This window comes from Pogoniulus pusillus, chromosome 24 (genome assembly GCF_015220805.1).
Source record: "Pogoniulus pusillus isolate bPogPus1 chromosome 24, bPogPus1.pri, whole genome shotgun sequence".
NCBI classification, from domain to species: Eukaryota; Metazoa; Chordata; class Aves; order Piciformes; family Lybiidae; genus Pogoniulus; species Pogoniulus pusillus.
In genome coordinates this window covers 4,484,847-4,503,491 of record NC_087287.1, presented here as the reverse complement: position 1 = coordinate 4,503,491, position 18,645 = coordinate 4,484,847, and the positions used below count along the sequence as shown (strand labels likewise).

At 55.5% G+C, this 18,645-nt stretch overlaps 2 protein-coding genes across 4 annotated transcripts in view; one reads left to right on the top strand and one right to left on the bottom strand.

Annotated features, from left to right (window-relative positions):
- The window catches only part of TSPAN4 (tetraspanin 4), a 445,397-nt gene extending 431,704 nt beyond the window's left edge, over positions 1-13,693 (bottom strand). The window contains exon 1 of the mRNA XM_064163135.1: positions 13,621-13,693. The gene's annotated coding sequence lies outside the window, so the exon portion shown is untranslated. The remainder of the gene's footprint in view (positions 1-13,620) is intronic.
- The window catches only part of POLR2L (RNA polymerase II, I and III subunit L), a 136,614-nt gene extending 118,409 nt beyond the window's left edge, over positions 1-18,205 (top strand). Inside the window, exons 1-3 of one of the 3 annotated variants that reach the window (XM_064163137.1) lie at positions 13,810-13,893; positions 14,567-14,674; positions 17,755-18,205. In XM_064163137.1, coding sequence (XP_064019207.1) covers positions 14,580-14,674; positions 17,755-17,863 — 204 coding nt within the window. In that variant the 5' untranslated portion in view covers positions 13,810-13,893; positions 14,567-14,579 and the 3' untranslated portion in view covers positions 17,864-18,205. Of the gene's footprint in view, positions 1-13,809; positions 13,894-14,566; positions 14,675-17,754 lie in introns of those variants that run through there. The other 2 variants (XM_064163138.1, XM_064163139.1) reach the window with 2 other exon arrangements.
- The last annotated feature ends 440 nt before the right edge of the window (positions 18,206-18,645 follow it).

The following is an 18,645-nucleotide window of genomic DNA, read 5'->3' as shown; positions in this document are numbered from 1 at the left end:
CTGGGCAGCCTGGGCCAGCCTCTGCCCACCCTCACTCTGCACAGCTTCCTCCTCAGCTTTGCTCCACAACCTCCTTGAAGGTGTTCAAGGCCAGGTTGGATGAGGCCTTGAGTGACCTAGTGGGAGGTGTGCCTGTTTATGGCAGGGGATTGGAACTGGCTGAACCTTGAGGTCCCTTCCAACCGAAACCATTCTAGGATTCCAACTGCCGGGCAGAGATGCTGAAACACTCAGTGGCAGGCAGCTCTGCACAACCCCCTCCCAGCTCCCTGAAACACACTGTGTTTCACCAAGTGTGCAGGCTTCAGGGCTTCTCTGCAGCAAGCTGGAAGACCTTCCCTCAGCTTTTGAATCCTGGGGCTACTACACCCCACAGCTGCCCAACGCTCTGCTGCTCCGGCACGCTGCGATTAAAATGCTGCCACTGGCTCTGGAGTGGAAAAAGCAAAGCAAACCAAACAAAAAACCACCAGAGAAACCCACCTGCAAGCAAAACAGCTTCCAAATCCACAGCCAGAAAGAATGTCTGAGGAACACAGAAGCTTTAGCCACTGAAACACACCAGCTCCTGGTGCTGGCTACAAAGGATGCTGTAATTCCTTCCCCGCCTGCAGAGCAGTCCCTGGCTCTGTGTCTGCCTCCATGTTTTGGTTGGTTGTTCTGTAACAAAAGAGGATTTCACTCCCACAAAGCAAACCCTCTTGCTTCTGCAAAATTGCACTGGAGAAGCCAGAGCTGAAGAGCAGGACCCCTAGGGCTGGCAGCACCGCAGCGCCATAGCTGCGGGAGGCAGGACGGCACTGGAATGCCGCCTGGATGGGGACGGGAGGGGCAGGCTGATTGGCTTGCTGGCCCTGAGGACACACCGAGTGACACATTTAATCTGGTGAAGGGGCACTAAAGCAGCAGCTCTTCATGTTGGATGGAACATTTGGCTGGTTTTCATTTGGGAAAGGGCAGCTCAAGCAAAGGAGGAGAGGGAAGGTCCCCCCCGGAGAGCAGCGATGCGAGGGGCACAGCGCAGCAGCCTCTGCTCGGCTCCAGCCTCCTCCCCACGGCCACACTGGAAAATGAGAGGGGTCACAGCTCCACAGACTGCCCTTTGATGGTCCTTTCCAACCTCCAAAGCAGCTTGTACAACCCCTCTGCAGCAGGGACCCCTCCAGCCAGAGCAGGCTGCACAGGCACACAGCAAGGCTCAGCTCCAATGGCTCCAGGGATGGGGCCTCAAGCACAGCCCTGGGCAGCCTGGGCCAGCCTCTGCCCACCCTCACTCTGCACAGCTTCCTCCTCAGCTCCAACCTACCTCTGCCCTGCTCCACTTCCAAACCATTGCCCTCAGCCTATCCCCACAGCCCCTTCTGAACAGTCCCTCCCCAGCCTGCCTGCAGCTCCCCTGCAGCTCTGAGCTCTGCCTGCAGCCTTCTCTTCTCCGGGCTGCACAGCCCCAACTCTGCCAGCCTGGCCCCAGGGCAGAGCTTCTCCAGCCTCTGATCATCTCTGTGGCCTCCTCTGGACCCACTCCATCAGGTCTATGTCATTCTTGTGTTTGGGGTCCTACAGCTGGCCCCAGCCCTGCAGGTGAGGTGTCCCCAGAGCAGAGCAGAGGGGCAGGATCCTCTCTCTCCATCTCTGCCCACACTGCTTTGGCTGCAGCTCAGGCTGCCCTTGGCCTTCTGGGCTGCCAGTGCCCAGGTGCTGGCTCCTGCCCAGCTCCTCCTCCACCAGCATCCCCAAGTCACCACATCCCTGGGCAACCTGCTCAGTGTTTCACTACTCTCATTGTAAAGAAATTCTTCCTTATGTCCACCCTAAATCTACCCTGCCCAAGGACTTCCCTAGAAACAGCTTTCACCAGGGTGCAGCACATAGCAGGGGCAGCTCTGAAGCTAGCTTAGGACATTCAGCTTCCATACAGCACCTTCAGCAGGGCACAACCAGCTGGCAAGGCCAAGGAAGTGGTTTTGATCAGGAAAGATCACCATATAATGGGGGAGGTTGGAAGAGAGCTCTGAAGATCATCTAGTCCAACTCTTCTGCTAGCAGCACTGCATCTCCTTCCCTGCCTGCTCAGTTCTGGGACAAGGCTACAGCCACACAGGTTATGGAACACCAAAATGACAGACTCCTTCTGGTTGGAAAAGCCCTTCAAGATCATCCAGTCTGTAGCTCTACCAAGGCTGGGGCTAACCCATGGCCCTCAGCACCACATCTCTGCCTCTAGTCAACACCACCAGGGATGAGCATTCAACCACCTCCCCGGGCAGCCTGTGCCAGGCTTTGAGAACCCTTTCAGTCAAGAAGTTTCTTCTCCTGTCCAACCTATATCTCCCCTGGGACAGCTTGAGGCCATTTTCTCCCATCCTGTCACTTCCCACTAGACAGAAGAGCCCAGCCCCCAGCTCACTGCAGCCTCCTCTCAGGGAGCTGCAGAGAGCAATGAGCTCTGCCCTCAGCCTCCTCTTCTCCACACTGCACAGCCCCAGCTCCCTCAGCTGCTCCTCCCCAGCCCTCTTCTCCAGACCCTTCCCCACCTTTGCTGCCCTTCTTCTGACACACTCCAGCATCAAAATATCTTTCTTGGAGCAAGAGTGCCCAAAACTCCACACAGTATTTGAGCTCAGCAATTCCTGGCCTCACCTCAGCTCCACAGTCCCTCCCTTACCCTGGAAGGAAAGACCCTGCAGAAAGGAAAAGCATTATCCCAAGCAAGGAGATTATTTTGTCAGCTGAGGGCACTTACATGGAAGAGCAGCTCCTGAGATCTTCCCCATTAAAAACACTGCCTCAGGATATTTTTCTCCCTCCCCCAACATGAAACAGTCAATTAGCCTGTGACAGATCCATGCAATAAAGGCTTTTTCTTACCCAGTGAGTCAAGCCAAGCCCTGCAAAGATACTTCTGCTGTGAAGGGACCTTACAGAGAACAAACACAACAGAGAAAACCAGTCCTAAACTAGTTCAGTAGTGACCTGGGGGGAAGCCAACAAGTGAAGGAACCAAGAGGTGTGCTCCCAGTCTCACCTCAGAGGGGACTTCAGGATGAGAAGCCATGAAGAGTTGTCTTACCCTTGATGGCAAAGACCATCAAGCCCAACCACTAACCCACACTGCCAGGTCACTACTAAGCCATGCTCCTCCTCAGGGTTTTTCCAGCCTTCCAGGGATGGAGATTCATAGAATCAGGCAAGTTGGAAGAGAGCTCCAAGCTCAGCCAGCCCAACCTAGTACCCAGCCCTGGCCAATCAACCAGACCATGGCACTAAGTGCCCCAGCCAGGCTTTGCCTGAACACCTCCAGGCACAGCCACTCCACCACCTCCTGGGGCAGCACAGCACAGCATCCTCACAGTAAAGAAGTTTCTCCTCATGTTGAGGTGGAACCTCCTGAGTTCTACCTTATATCTATTTTACCTTGTCCTATTACTGTGTGCCTCTGAGCAGATCCTGGCCCCTTCCTCCCAAAACCCACCCCTCAGATATTTACAGACATTGATCAGATCCCCTCTCAGCCTTCTCTTCTATACACTAAACAGTCCCAGAGCTCTCAGTCTTTCTTCATAGGAGAGATGTTTCAGTCCCTTCATTATCCTTACAGCTCTTTGTTGCACTCTCTCCAGCAGTTCCCTGTCTCTATTGAACTGGAGAGTCCGAAGCTGGACACAGTATTCCAGGAGTTGTCTCATCAGGACAGAAGACAGCAGGAGGAAAACCTCCCTCAATCTGCTGGCCACACTCCTCTTAACGCACCCCGGGATGCCACTGGCCCTCTTGGCCACCAGGGCACACTGCTGGCCCATAGATAACTTACTGCCCACCAGGATTCCAAGGTCCTTCTCCATGGAGCTGCTTTCCACAGGACGACTCCTGGTCTGCACTGGTGCCTGCTGTGATTCCTCCCCAGGTGCAGGATCCTGCACTTGTCCTCATTAAACTTCACGAGGTTCACCTTTGTCCAGGCAGCAGAACAACCTCCTCCCAGTGTACCATCACCAAACCTGCTGAGGCTCCACTCTGTCCCTTCATCGAGGTCCTTAATGCTTGCAGTGCTTCCAGGGGACCACCAGGAAGCTGGGGACAGAGTTTTTCTCAGGGCCTATTGTAGCAGGCCAAGAGGGGATGGTTTGAACTGCAAGAAGGAGATTGAGAGCAGAGAGAAGGGAGAAATGTTTGACCCTGAGGCTGGGGAGAGCCTGGCCCAGGCTGCCCAGAGAGGTGAGAGCTGCCCCATGGCTGGCACCACTGCAGGTCAGAGTGTGTGGGGCTGTGAGCAGCCTGCCCTGGCTGCAGATGTCCCTGCTGAGCACAGGGGGTGGGACTGGATGACCTCAAAAGGTCCCTTCCAACCCAAGCCAGCCTAGGATTCAAGGGCTGGGCAGGAACACGCTGCCAGCTGAAGAAGTTTGGTCACTGATTCGATGAACACTGATGCTGGGGAGCACCTGCCTTGGCCAGCAAGCTCTTGGTTGCAGATATCCCTGCTGACCCTGAGGAGCCCAGATCCAATCCCTTGTACAGGTCCCTTCCAACCCAAGCCAGCCTAGGATTCAAGGGCTGGGCAGGAACACGCTGCCAGCTGAAGAAGTTTGGTCACTGATTCGATGAACACTGATGCTGGGGAGCACCTGCCTGGGCCAGCAAGCTCTTGGTTGCAGATATCCCTGCTGACCCTAGAGGAGGTTGGATCCTATCCCTTGTACAGGTCCCTTCCAACCCAAGCCACGGCTGACTCTATTTAGCAGAGCCATCTGCTCCTCAACGCCTCCCTTCCGTACCACTCCCACCCCCGCCCTCATCCCCTTCGCTTCTCCCCAGCTCTGCCGGCGAAAACCGAGCGCATTCTGCCCCCATTAGGAAGCTAATTAGAGCAGGGGAAAAAAAAAAACAACCCAAAGCAAGAAGCAATTAACAAGGTGTAAAATAAACATCCTGCCACCTGCCTTTGAACCGCAGCTCCTCCATGCCACAGCGCTCCGCAGCCGCTGCCTGCGCTGGCAGCTGAGGGACGGCTGCGGATTTAGGCAGCAGCTGCTCCTCGCTGCCACGAATATTGCAGGCTTACCAGAGAAGGTCAGCACAGTTCTTTGCTAAGTAAATAAATATATACGTGGAGAAAGAGAGAGAAAACAAGCATTAAAGCCTGCTTTGAGGCCCCCAAATGTTGCTTTTAATGCAATCAAGCAGCATCAGGCTTGCCCGGTATTAAAGCGGCAGCCCCGGCTTAAAGAGGTTTCTCTTTGCTCCTGCTTGCTTAGCAGCTCCTGTGCTTGTTCCACTAAATCCAGAGGCCTAAGCAGCTATCAAACAGCAGGCAGGGTGATGCAAGGCTGCATGGTGCAGGCAGCCAGGTCCCTTTTCATAGAATCAAGCAGGTTGGAAGAGATCTCCAAGCAAACTCAGCCCAACCTAGCACCCAGCACAAGAACCTCCCTTGTCCTGCTGCCCACACTGCTCCTGAGCCAGCCCAGGATGCCATTGGCTCTGCTGCCCACCTGGGCACTGCTGCCTCCTCTGCAGCTGCTCTCTACCAGCACCCCCAGCTCCCTCTCTGCCTGGCTGCTCTCAGCCACTCTGGCCCCAGCCTGCAGTGCTGCTTGGGGTTGTTGTGGCCAAAGTGCAGAACCCTGCCCTTGGCCTTGTTCAGTCTCATCCCATTGACCTCTGCCCACCCATCCAGCCTGGCCAGGTCCCTCTGCAGGGCTCTCCTACCCTCCGAAAGATTGACACCATCCCTGCATGAGGGGAAGGGCGACAAGGATGATCAGAGGGCTGGAGCACTTCTGCTATGGAGACAGGCTGAGTGAGTTGAGGTTGTTCAGTCTGGAGAAGAGGAAGCTCCAGGAAGACCTTATTGTGGCCTTCCAGTATCTGAAAGGGGCTACAAGAAAGCTGGGGAGGGACTTTTTAGGGTGTCAGGCAGTGATAGGACTGAGGGGAATGGATCCAAGCTAGAGGAGGAGAGATTTGGATTAGATATTAGGAAGTTGTTCACCATGAGGATGGTGAGAGACTGGCACAGGTTGCTCAGGGAGGTGGCGAAAGCCTCATCCCTGGAGGCTTTCAAGGCCAGGCTGGATGTGGTCCTGAGCAACCTGCTCTAGTGGAAAGTGTCCCTGCCTATGGCAGGGGGCTTAGAACTGGATGATCCTTAAGGTCCCTTCCAACCCTGAGAATTCTCTGATTCTGTGATCCCTGTCTCTCCTTCTTGGCTTTCTTTACCTCCTCACTGTCCCATCTTGAGGTCTCAGCAGTTGCTGGGGGCACACAATCAGAATCATGGAGTTGTTTTGGCTAGAAAAGCCCTCTAAGATCATCCAGTCCAACTATCAACCCAAGCCCATCATGGCCAGCAAATCTTGTACCTAAACACCATGGCCTCACAGGTCTTGCACACCTCCAGGCATGGAGACTCCACCACCTCCCTGAGCAGCCTGCTGCAATCCCTGACCACTCTCACAGCAAATAATTTTGTCCTCATTTCCAACCTAACTCTTCCCTGGCACAATTTCAGGCCAGTTCCTCTTCTATTACCTGAGACCAGGGAGCAGAGCCCAAACCCCACCTCATTGCAGCCTCCTCTCAGGGAGCTGCAGAGAGCAATGAGCTCTGCCCTCAGCCTCCTCTTCTCCACACTGCACACCCCCAGCTCCCCAGCCCTGTTCTCCAGCTTTGGTGCCCTTGTCTAGACTTGCTCTAGCCCCTCAATGTCCTTCTTGGAATGAGGACCCCAAAACTGAAGTCGGTACTCAAGCTGCAGCCTCACCAGCGCTGAGCACAGGACCACCATCACTTCCCTGCTCCTGTTAGCCACACTAAATGGGCAGAGAGAATGAGCCCCAACCACGGGGCAAGAAGCAACCCACCCAAAAAATCTAAGGCAAAATGAATCCAGATTCCAGCCCAGACTCTGCTCCTTGTGCTTCCAGGGGGAAAGGAGGGAGGTCCTCCCAAAGCCACACTAGCTAGCTCCAGAGGGAGGCACTTTGCTTCCTGTGGAATAGGATGGCAGACTTCTGAGTAGTTAAGCAGGGCCAGAGAAAGCTCAGCAGTCAATGTGCAGAGCTTAATAGACTTGGAGAGGAGAACATGCTTGAAGGAACAGCAGCTAAGCTTTTTCTTGCCTGTTTGGGGCTTTTTATCTTCTCTCCTACTGCCTCTCTACTGCCACAGATTTATTCACTAAGTTTTCCATGTTACACTTCAGTTCCTGACTAATGTCCTGGTTAATCACTCCTCTCAAGAGCCATGCAAGTCTCTTTCTCTTAGGGTTGTGGAGTCTTCCTCTCTGAAGGCTTTCAAAACCCACCTGGATGCATTCCTGCATGACCTGCCCTGGGTGATCCTTCTTTTGGCAGGGGTTTTGGACTTGATGATCTCTAGAGGTCCTTCCCAACTCCTACCATTCTATGACCCTTCTCTCCCTAACTTTGTGGAGAGCCAAGAAGTACAACAGTGAACACAGCACCACCAACTTTTGCAGCCATGTGCAGTTCTGAGGTGTCAGGCAGAGCTGGAGTGAAGGCTTCTAACATTCTTTCTCTAAATGACTCCAGAGTGGAACAGAAAAGAGAGCCTTTAAGTCCAGACAGGTTTATAGAAGGTTGCAGGATCAACAGCACCAAGAGAAACCTTCACTGAAATGTTCTTCTTACAAGTCCTGCATCTAAGTTAAGAACTCCTGAACAACTGCTCCCTGGCTGGCAAATCACATCTTACAATCACCAGACCTGAAGACTTGGGTCTTATCTACACCTGTCCCAGGCAGGTGGTGGAGTCCCCATCCCTGGAGGTGTCCAAGAAACCTGTGGCCATGACACTTTGGGACATGGCTTAATGGCCATGGTGGTGTTGGGTCAATGGCTGGACTCAATGATCTCAGAGGGCTTCTCCAACCCAAACAATTCTAAGTGTCTGTACACAGAAGTGAGGAAAGCCAGAAGCTGGTGAAAAGCTTCCAGGCTCAAGAGGGTGCACCCCTAAACTTCACAGACCTGTTCCAGCCCCTCCACATCCTTCCTGGAGTGAAGGACTCAAAAAGCTGATCTGCAGCACCTGCCTGTGGACCCAAACCTCCCCTTCACACAATCACAAAGGCAGGTTGGCTAAGCCCCTCAGGATCACCAAGCCCAACCTAGAACCCTACTCTACAAGATTCACCTTAAACCATAGCCCCAAGCACCACATCCAAACGACCTTAAATACAGCCAGGGCTGGTGACTTCACCACCTCCCTGGGCAGCTCATTCCAGTCCCTGACCACTCTCTTTGTGAAAATCTTATTCCTAATGTCCAGCCTAAACCTCCCCAGCCTCAGCTTGAGGCCGTTCCCCTTTGTTCTGTCTCCAATTACCTGTGAGCAGAGCCCAGCAGCAGCCTCTCCACAGTGTTCCTTCAGGTAGCTGCAGACAGCAATGAGCTCTCCCCTAAGCCTCCTGTTTCACACCAACCATCCCTCAGTTGCTCTTCATCACATTTATTCTCCAGACCCTTCCCCAGCTTCACTGCCCTCCTCTGGACCTGCTCCAGCACCTCCACAGCTCTCTTGTATTGCAGTGCCCAAAACTGAGCACAATACTCAAGGTGTGGCCTCACCAGAGCCAAGAGGATAATCCCCTCCCTACTTCTGCTGGCCACAGCATTTTTAATCCCAGCCAGGATGCTACTGGCCTTCTTGGCCCCCCAGGCACACTGGAGGCTCGTGCTCAGCTCCTGTCTATTACAACCCCCAGGTCCCTTTCTGCCAAGCAGCTCTCCAGCCACACTGCCCCACGCCTGTAGTGTTGCTTGGGGTTGTTGTGACCCAAGTGCAGGACCTGGCATTTGGCCTCGTTGAAATTCACCCCACTGATGTTTGCCTATTGACCTAAGCCTATCCAAGTCCAGATCAAATTTGACCTATTGCAGGTCAAACCAAACAACCAACCAGAATTCCCCAGCCACTGGTTTCTCAGGCTACCAGCATGAGCACAGAGATCTCAAAACTCCTTCCTGCAGGCCTTGTTACAGAGACAAGGTCACAAAAGCCACAGCCTGCCAACAGGAGCTGCTGGAGGTCATACGGTTGCTCCAGCTCTGGAAGTATTTTAAGAGCAGTTCAGTCACTCAGGTCACTCAACTGCCTTTGTCTGGGGGCTGTGTTTCAAACAAGCAGCTGTATTTTTCCTTCCTGTTGTGTGGATGGAGGACAGGAAGCAGGATCTGCTCCTTAAGATGTCGGTCTAGGGTTGCAGTGCTCAGCTCTCCCAATGCCATCGAGCAAGTCATGCCTGGCTGCATCACAGAATCACAGAACCAAGCAGGTTGGAAGAGAGCTCCAAGCTCAGCCAGCCCAACCTAGCACCCAGCTCTGCCCAACCAACCAGACCATGGCACTAAGTGCCCCAGCCAGGCTTGGCTGCAACACCTCCATCAATAAATGCTGCGAACAAACCTCAACCCAACAGTGGGGGGGGAGAGGGGAGAACACTCTCAGCTCCCCCAAGTTGTTCAGATCACAGAAGTCCTGCACTCCATTTAAGAAAGATGTTGAGGTGCTGGAAGGTGTTGAGAGAAGGACAGCAAGGCTGGGAAGGGGCCTGGAGCACAGCCCTGTGAGGAGAGGCTGAGGGAGCTGGGGGTGTGCAGCCTGCAGCAGAGGAGGCTCAGGGCAGAGCTCATTGCTGTCTGCAGCTACCTGCAGGGAGGCTGTAGCCAGGTGGGGTTGGGCTCTGCTGCCAGGCAGCCAGCAGCAGACGAAGGGGACACAGCCTGAAGCTGTGCCAGGGGAGGCTGTTGTGGAGGCAGGGAATTAATGTGGCCGAGTCAGGAAGATACACAAAAATAAACACTCCTCATGTTCCTGAAAACCTGCCCCAAAACCTCATCCAGAAATTAGTTTAGTTTTAATTAGCAGATTCAGTTTGATTGAGAAGATCTTACAAGGCTACCATAGGTAAAGTTGACTATTTTGGAAGCCAGGAGTTGGAACAGGCTGAGCTACTAAACTCAGCATTGGCTGAGCCAGAAGTTTACTCACAGGTGAGCCAGGCTGGCTGGGAGAAAGGCATTCCAGGGGCTTCTCCCACTGCTCTCTGCCAAAAGACCTCCGAGAGTGGTTAAGGCCAATCAAGCTGCATAAAGTGGGTGCTGATGGTGGGAGCCGTCCAAAGCAGGGAGGGTCCTGGCCCTCAGCAGCTTGTCCTTCCGAGTGCCAGGGGACTCCCTCTGCAGGAACTACACAGGCAGGGGAGAGCTCTAAGGCAGGCACCCCAGGGTGGGAAGCACCCCAATAGTTACACCCTTCCCAGACAAAGAGCAGAGCTACCACTGCCTGGGCGGGGAGAGCACAGCCGATCCCAGCCCGATCCCAGCGCGGACACTGCACAGCACCCCTGGTGCCAAAGGGCCTTTGCTGCCCCCTTGGGCACTGCACAGCACCCCTGGTGCCTGAGGGCCTTTGCTGCCCCCTTGGGCACTGCACAGCACCCCTGGTGCCTAAGGGCCTCTGCTGCCCCCATGGGCACTGCACAGCACCCCTGGTGCCTAAGGGCCTCTGCTGCCCCCTGCATGCCTGCAGGGCTGGGAACAGGTTTTTCCTGCCTTTTCCTCTGCCATTCAAACCATGGAGGGAGAGGGATTTGAGGGTATACTGGACTCCAGGACAGAGATCTAAGCTGGATGTTAGGAGGAAGCTGTTGGCAGAGAGAGTGATTGGCATTGGAATGGGCTGCCCAGGGAGGTGGTGGAGTGGCCATGCCTGGAGGTGTTGAAGCCAAGCCTGGCTGGGGCACTTAGTGCCATGGTTGGCCAGGGCTGGGTGCTAGGTTGGGTTGGCTGAGCTTGGAGCTCTCTTTTAATCTGTTTGATTCTGTGAATCTATTCTGTGAATTCTACGATGGGACCAAATTTGACTAAATAATAAACTGCTAAATAATAAACTGCTCAGGGTCAGTAGTCCTCACCTCACCTGCAAGAGGAGTTGGAAGGTGCCAGGACACAGCTGGCTTACTCTGCAGAGTGACCCACATCAGCAGGAGCCCATAAAGCACTGACTGATTCCTAACAGCCACAAAACTCTCTTTAAACAGACTTCTGAAGTCTGGCAAACGGTCAGGTACAGCAAAAGAGGCATGAAGCAGAAGATGTTCTCAGTATGCAGCAGTCTCTCCAGGTCACAGATCACAAAACCTCTGACATTTCCTAGGATCAAAGAAGATACAGCCATAAAAAATCTATTAGTCCACCAAGCCAAAGCAGGCTGTCCAGAGAAGCTGCAGCAGAGTTAAAGTAATCCTGTGACAACCAGCTGAGTAAGTTCTTCTTCAACAAAGGATGCCACACACAGTCAGAAGTAGGGCTGAAAGTTCAAATTCAGTTCCTTTCCTTAAGAAATAAACAAGCATGGCCACACCTGGAGCTCTGCCTGCAGTTTTGGTCCCTGCTGTACAAAAACAAAAGCTGTGGATGGGCTGGAAAGCAGCCAGAGAAGGGCCAGCAGAATGATCAGATGCCTGGAAGACCTCTGACATGTGAGGAAAGGCTGAGAGAGCTACGTTTGTGCAGCCTGGAGATGAGAAGGCTCAGGACAGACCTTTTCACCATGGCCCAAGGCATAAGTGGTGGCTACCAGGAGGATGGAGACTCTCTTTTGACAAGGAGTCCCATGGAGAAGACACGGGGGAGAATGGGGACAAGTCACTGCTGGGGACATTCCCATTGGGCTGCAGAAGAAAGTGTTTGCCATGAGCACAGCTGGACACTGGAATCAGCTCCCAAGGGCAGCAGTGCAGTGCCCTGCACTGGGCAGGTTGAAGGCTCAGCTTGGCAGGCTGCTGGGCAGCTCATTATAACCACACCATCACCTATTGAGGTTGGAGCAGATGATCCTTGGAGTCCCTTCCAAGCCCACATTCTATGATTCTGTGACTACATCTCAACAAGGCAGCTCCAAGACACTAACCCACACCTAAGGCTGTGACCCTGCCACCAAGCCCCTGTGACAACCCTTCCTTCTCACTCCCAGTTTCAAGTTTCCACCTTCAAAGACAAATCCTTTCACTGCATGCTTCAGCAACAAAATTCCTCTGGTGTTGAAAATGCATCAAAAGCTCCAAATTCTCAACCACCCTTCCCCTCCCCCCAAAAAAAACCCAAACCCAAGCCAAACAAATGAGAGGACAAAAAGGCAAAGCAGAGTTTGGTTCCTGCTGGCCCACAATAATGCCAATCATCTGGAGAGCACAGGAGGTTCATCTACCCACCCTGCCAAGTCAATTTGCTCCCTTCACGACTGCAGATCATTATTCTTGGGACCGCCAAAAAAAGACTCCCTCTCTTTTCACCAGCACCCCGAGGGGTCTAAACACTTCTGCCCACCCTCCAAACCTTTGAAGTTGTGAAAGCAGAACCAATCTCGCTCAAGTTGGGTCTGGTGGGGTGTGTGTGTGTGTGCAGGGAGGGTCAATTAATCCTGGCGTTCAGCAAAGCGGCACGCAGGACGTATTAGCATAAGCTGTGCATTAAGGCACAATTACTGCCGTGCCTGACAGTAATGGCTCTGCGCCGCACGCCAGACCAGCTCCCGGCAAAAGGAAAACAAAATAGCTCCGGCAGAATTCCTTGCTCTGCCCAAGGGCGATGAGCGCAGCGCTCAGGCTGGAGCGAACAGGACTGACCATCCCCAGCGCGGAGCCCGCAGAGCCGCGGCGGCTGTCCCCGAAGTTTGGAGCCATCACAGCACTCTCCCCTCCGCTCAGCTGGCAGGGGCTGTGCCCAAAGCTTTGCCAAGCTTCAGATTAAGGAAAACCGAGCAAACAGTTTCGAGACGCCTTACCCTCTTGCTCCCAAACCTCCCCGATCGAAGCGGCTGCTTCGCCTGCAGACAGCCGAGCACGGGCAAAGCTTCCCTCGGTCGCCCAGACAGCGGGGAAGATGCTCTCGGCTCCTGCAGGCACTGCCCGAGCGCGGGCGATGCCTCAAGGGCACAGCTGAACGGCTTCGGCTTTATTTCGGCCGCGCACAAGACGGAACAAGGCGGAAAGTTAAACGGGACGGCGCCAAGCCCAACCCGACCCCCGAGTTTAATAACTCCGGGCAAACCGGCACCCGCCGGGGCTCTGGGGAGGGTTCGCCTTCCAAGAACTAACCCCAAGGCAGAGCTGTGAGGAACACGAGAAGCCGGCAGCCCCCGGGGACGGGAGAGCGGGGCGGTGACCGAGCGGCTGGCAGCCGCCCCCGCCTGCTCCCCGCCCGGGGCAGCGGGGCGAGCAACGGGGAAACAGCTCTCAGAGGGACCGCTGCCGCAGCACCGCCACACGGCCACAGGCGCCGCCGAGAGCCGACATATCGGGGTGTCCCGACCACCTCCCGCACGCACACCGTCAGAGGGTGCCCGCCGCCGGGGGGTCCCCGACCGCTGCCCCTTCTCCCTCATGGAAGCCCCCTTCAGCCGCGGCGGGAACAAGCTCTCCAGCCGCGGCGCCGCCGACACACCGCTGCCCGTAAGCGAACGGACAAGCTGCCGCGAGGTACCCCGACACCGTCCCGCAGCCCTGCCCGCCGAGGTGCCCATCACGGAGCCAGGGCTGGCGGGCGCCGGGCGGCTGCCACCAGTTGCGCTTCCCGCCGCGGCCAGCTCCAGTACCTGAGCCAGGACGGGATGCGAAGTCTCGCCGCTGCCAAAGCCCTCTCGCAATGCAACAAGTGCCCACCCACCTGGGGACGAGCAGGAGGCGGAGCAGGGGCGGGCTCCGCGCTCCCGCCGCTCTGCGCGCCGCACGCCGAACGCAAAGCCGCCCGCACACCACTCTTGAGCTGCCCGGGACGCCGTAGCCAGACCGCGGCCACCGCGGCCCGCAGGGGGCGCTCCCCGCCCCGCCCCGGCGCAGCGGCAGGGCGCAGCGGCGGCGGCGCCACGGTAGGAGCTGGCCCGGGGAGCTGCGGCCGTTCCGCGGGCTCGGGAGCGTCACCCTGCCGTAGGGAGGGGTTCGGGGGGCAGCCGCGACCGGCCGTCTCTGGGGAGGCCTAGCCTGGCGAGTGAGGCCTGAGGCAGCGGGTTCCGCTCGCCCTGCAGCCGCCTCCGGGCCCGGTTGCGGCGGCCGTGGGCCCGCGGGATGGCCAGCGCCCGGCCGCGGGCCGCTCTTCCCAGCGGCGGGGCTCGGCTGCCTCGCTGCCGTCGGAGCCGCTGCGCGCTCTCCTGCGCCGGGTTGTTTCGGGGCAGGCCGTGAGGGCCTGGCCGGAGGCGCGGCCGAAGCCGCAGCGCTTCAGCTACTCCGCAACGCGGCCTCCTGCCGCCCGGCACGGCACGGCACGGCACGGCCCCGCCGCTCCCGCCGCCCGCTCCCGCCGCCCGGCACGGCACGGCCCCGCCGCCCCTGCCGCCCGGCCGCTCCCGCCGCCCGGCACGGCCCCGCCGCTCCCGCCGCCCCTGCCGCCCGGCCGCTCCCGCCGCCCGGCCCCGGCGCTCTTTTACGCAGAACCGTTGAGCTGTCGCTTGAGACTCACCTCAGTTGCTGAATCTCCTTTCTCGCGTTCGATCGTGTTCCGCAGTCGCTTTGCAGAGGCTGATGCCGGCTTTCTCTGTGTTACAGCAGCGGTGCGAAGATGATCATCCCAGTTAGGTGTTTCACCTGTGGCAAAATAGTTGGAAACAAGTGGGAAGCCTACCTTGGCCTTCTGCAAGCGGAGTACACAGAAGGGTGGGTATGATTTCTTGTGTCTTCTTGAGCTCAGTTGAGGTGAGATTGTACAGGATCATAGCAGCATGAAATAGCTGGAGAGAGACTACAAGTGATGGATGCATTCTGAGGCTAAGCAGACTGGGGGAGGAGGTGGTAGAAAGCAGCCCTGCAGAACGGGGCTTGGTGGCTGAGAAGCTGGGCAGGAGCCAGCAGTGGGCACTGGCAGCCCAGAAGGCCAAGGGCAGCCTGGGCTGCAGCCAAAGCAGTGTGGGCAGAAATGGAGAGGGGATCCTGCCCCTCTGCTCTGGGGAGACCTCATCTGCCCTGCTGCATCCAGGTCTGGAGCCCCCAACACAGGAAGGACATGGACCTGATGGAGCAGGTCCAGAGGAGGCCACAAAAATGATCAGGGTGTTGGAGCACCTCTGCTGTGGGGACAGACTGGGAGAGTTGGGGCTGTTCAGCCTGGAGAAGAGAAGGCTCCAGGGAAACATAATGGCCTGAAGGGGGCTACAAGAAAGCTTCATAAAGACTGTTGTCAAAGGCTGCACTGACAGGATGAGGGCAAAGGCTTCAAACCAGAGCAGAGCAGAATGAGGTTGGATGTGAGGAGCAAGTTCTGCAGCAGGAGGCTGCTGCAACACTGCAACAGGTTGCCCAGGGAGGTGGTTGAGGCTCCATGCCTGGAGATATTCCAGGTGAGGCTGGAGAGGGCTGTGGGCAGCCTGCTTTAGTGAAGGATGTCCCTGCTGAGTGCAGGGGGCTGAACTGGATGAGCTTTGGAGGTCCCTTCCAACCCAGACCATTCTATGATTAAAGCAGAGGTTAGGAATGACAATGGGTAAGAAAATACTCATTAACCTGCTGAATGTCTGAGTGGCAGTATGGAAGCTGCCAAGCCATAAGCTTTATACCCAAAAAGTATCTCAAGTATTTAACTCTGTATGGAATGGGAGAGAGAATCATAGAATGCCTGGAAGTGACCTCGAAAGAGCATCTGGTCTAGCCCCCCTGCCAGAGCAGCATCACCAAGAGAGAAAGAGAATCATAGAGTGGGTTGGGCTGGAGGGGACCTTAAAAGATTATCTAAGTAAGAAAGACTTTTAATCTTCAATTCAGTTTTCTCTAAGTCATTCATAGAATGGGTTAGGTTGGAAGGGACCTTGAAGATCCTCTAGATCCAACCTCACTGCCATGGGCAGGGACACCTCCCACCAGCACAGGTTGCTCAAGGCACTCATAGAATGAGTTGGGTTGGAAGGGACCTTGAAGATCATCTAGTGCCAGCCCCACTGCCATGGGCAAAGCCTTGGAACAAGAGGATCTTCAATCTTCCACCAGCCCAGCTTGCTCAAGGCCTCATCCAACCTGGCCTTGCACACCTCCAGGAAGGGAGCATCCACAATATCCCTGGGCAGCCTGTTCCAGAGTCACACCACCCTCTCTGTAAAAGATCTTAAGGCCTCTTCCAGCTGTTGATAGGTACAGGGACTAAAGGATGCCATCAGAGGAGCTGCTGGAGTTGGACTCCATGCAATTAGACATGCCTGAAGCCAGAGAAGCTTTTACAATGGTCCAGCTTGTGCAGAGGCTTCCTGTCAATCATCTGTATGTTGGAGACGTCTCTTGTCAGCCTTTCTCTGCAGGAGAATTACAAGTTTCAGGGAGTTACATCTGCTGTGAGCAACTGCTGGGGCTGCTGCCCTGCATCCCCTGGATCTGGAGACCTGAGATCAGTCGTGGTCCCTGAATGCCAAGCTCTGGAAGGGTGTCAGACAGGCGTCATGGTTAATGGGTTGGTGTCACTGATCCTTCTGAGGTCTGGCAGGCAGAGCTGTTGCATTCACAGGCAGTGTTTTAGGCCAGGATGACTCACAGGTTCTCTCCCCAGCTGTCAGAACCTCGAGCTCAGCAGGAGCCGAGTGGAAAGGTGTAAAACACAGAGGTGCCTTGGTGAGAGTCTGCACATCCCTAGGCTCGGGTGGAGGTGTGGGCTGCAGTTACACAGTAACCTGGTGGAGGAGCTGGTGAGGGTTCCAGCTCCCCTCGGACCAGCATCCCAGCCACCTCTGGGGCAGTTTGCACTGGGACTTACTTCAGCTTTCCCTTTCTCACCCTTTTAGCATGGCTTAGATCACAGATGTCTTGTGAAGCAGGCAGGTGTCATCCTCAGCTGACACACAAGTGTTGTAATGGTGCTGAGGTGCTGCCAGCAGCATGGACAGCAGAGCTTGTGGAGCCAGAGAATGGGAAGGGACCTCGAAGATCCTCTAGTTCCAACCCCCTGTCTTGGGCAGGGACACCTCCCACCAGCACAGGTTGCTCAAGGCACTCATAGAATGAGTTGGGTTGGAAGAGACCTTGAAGATCCTCTAGTTCCAACCCCACTGCCATAAGCAAAGCCTTGGAACTAGAGGATCTTCAATCTTCCACCAGCCCAGCTTGCTCATGGCCTCATCCAACCTGGCCTTCCACACCTCCAGCTAGGAGGCATTCACAGCCTCCCTGGGCAACCTGCGCCAGTCTCCCCACCCTCACTGCTACTCTCACTCTCCCTTCTCCCAGCTCAAAGCCATTGATCCTCATCCTGGCACTCTCAGCTCTCTGAAGTCCCTCCCCAGGTCTCCTGGAGCCCCTTTGGGTACAGGAAGACTGCTCTAAGGTCTTCCTGGAGCCTTTTCTTCAGACTGAAGAGCCACAACTCTCCCAGCCTGTCCCTGTCCAGCCCTCTGATCATATTGGTGGCCTACTCTGGACCTTCTCCAGCAGCTCCAGGTCTTTGTGTTGAGGGCCCTGGAAGTGGATGCTGTGCTGCAGGTGGGGATCTCAGGAGAGAATCCCCTCCCTGAAAGCCAAGCAGCTGTGTCAGGCAGAGGCCACCCCCAGCAGCAAATCCTATGCTCTGCAGGCAATGCCCTGGCAGCAGCAACAGCATGTGGGCAAGAGCATCACCAGTGCTTGCTGCTCATCTCTTGCTTTGAGCTGCAAACAAGTTCCCCTCTTTGAGTAAGTAATGGGTGTGTTGCTTAGGAACAGTTAGAGGAGGTTCTGACTCACTCCATGCATGATGGTTTCTCTCTGTTGTTGTCCCTTACCAGGGATGCCCTGGATGCCCTTGGCCTGAAGAGGTACTGCTGCCGCAGGATGCTACTGGCCCATGTGGATCTGATTGAGAAGCTCCTGAATTATGCTCCCTTGGAGAAATGAGAGGAGGAAAAACCACTCTGCTGCAAGCCAGGTGGAACCTCTCTCATTCTGAGCTTGGAGCTGGGCTGGAGGATGGAATGATGGAAGCCACCTGTGCTGCAGCCATTGAGAGATGTTTGCCTTCTGGAGAGAACACCACCCCTGAAGCTCTGGGACTTCTTTGCAGGAAAGAAAGCAGAGCTAAAGTCCTTTTCACCAGCATTTAGAGATCAGAAGTTTGGATGCTTCTTTTCAAACCTGTCTGCAGAGTTGCACTGTGACCTCTGCCAGCAAAACCAAATGTTAGTTGATGTAGGAAAATTAGGATATTTCGTGTTGAAATAAAGGAGTTCCTTCCCCATAGCCTTCCTGCAGCTTCTGGACAGAGTGAGTGGTGGGCTTGGAGCTTGCTGTTGGCTTCTGCTTGGTACTTCACACCATCACACAATGCCAGCTTGGAAGGGCCCCCAGGCATCATCTGCTCCAGCCTTTCTAGGGGATGGTAGTGCTGGAATGAGCTGAGGCTTCAGCCTGGCCAGGGGAGGGGAATCCACTGCTTCCCTTGGGAGATGATTCCATTATTACTTGGAGTTTAAGAGTACTGCCCAGGAAGGCTGTGGATGCCTCCTTCCTGGAGGTGTTTGAGGCCTTGAGCAACCTGGACTAGTAGGAGGTGTCCCTGCCCGTGGCAGGAGAGCTGAAACTGGATGATCTTTAAGGTCCCTCCCAACCCAACCCCTTCCATGGATGCAGGAATACCACAAAGACCTTTAAGATACTAAGGACACATCTGTGTGGCTGTT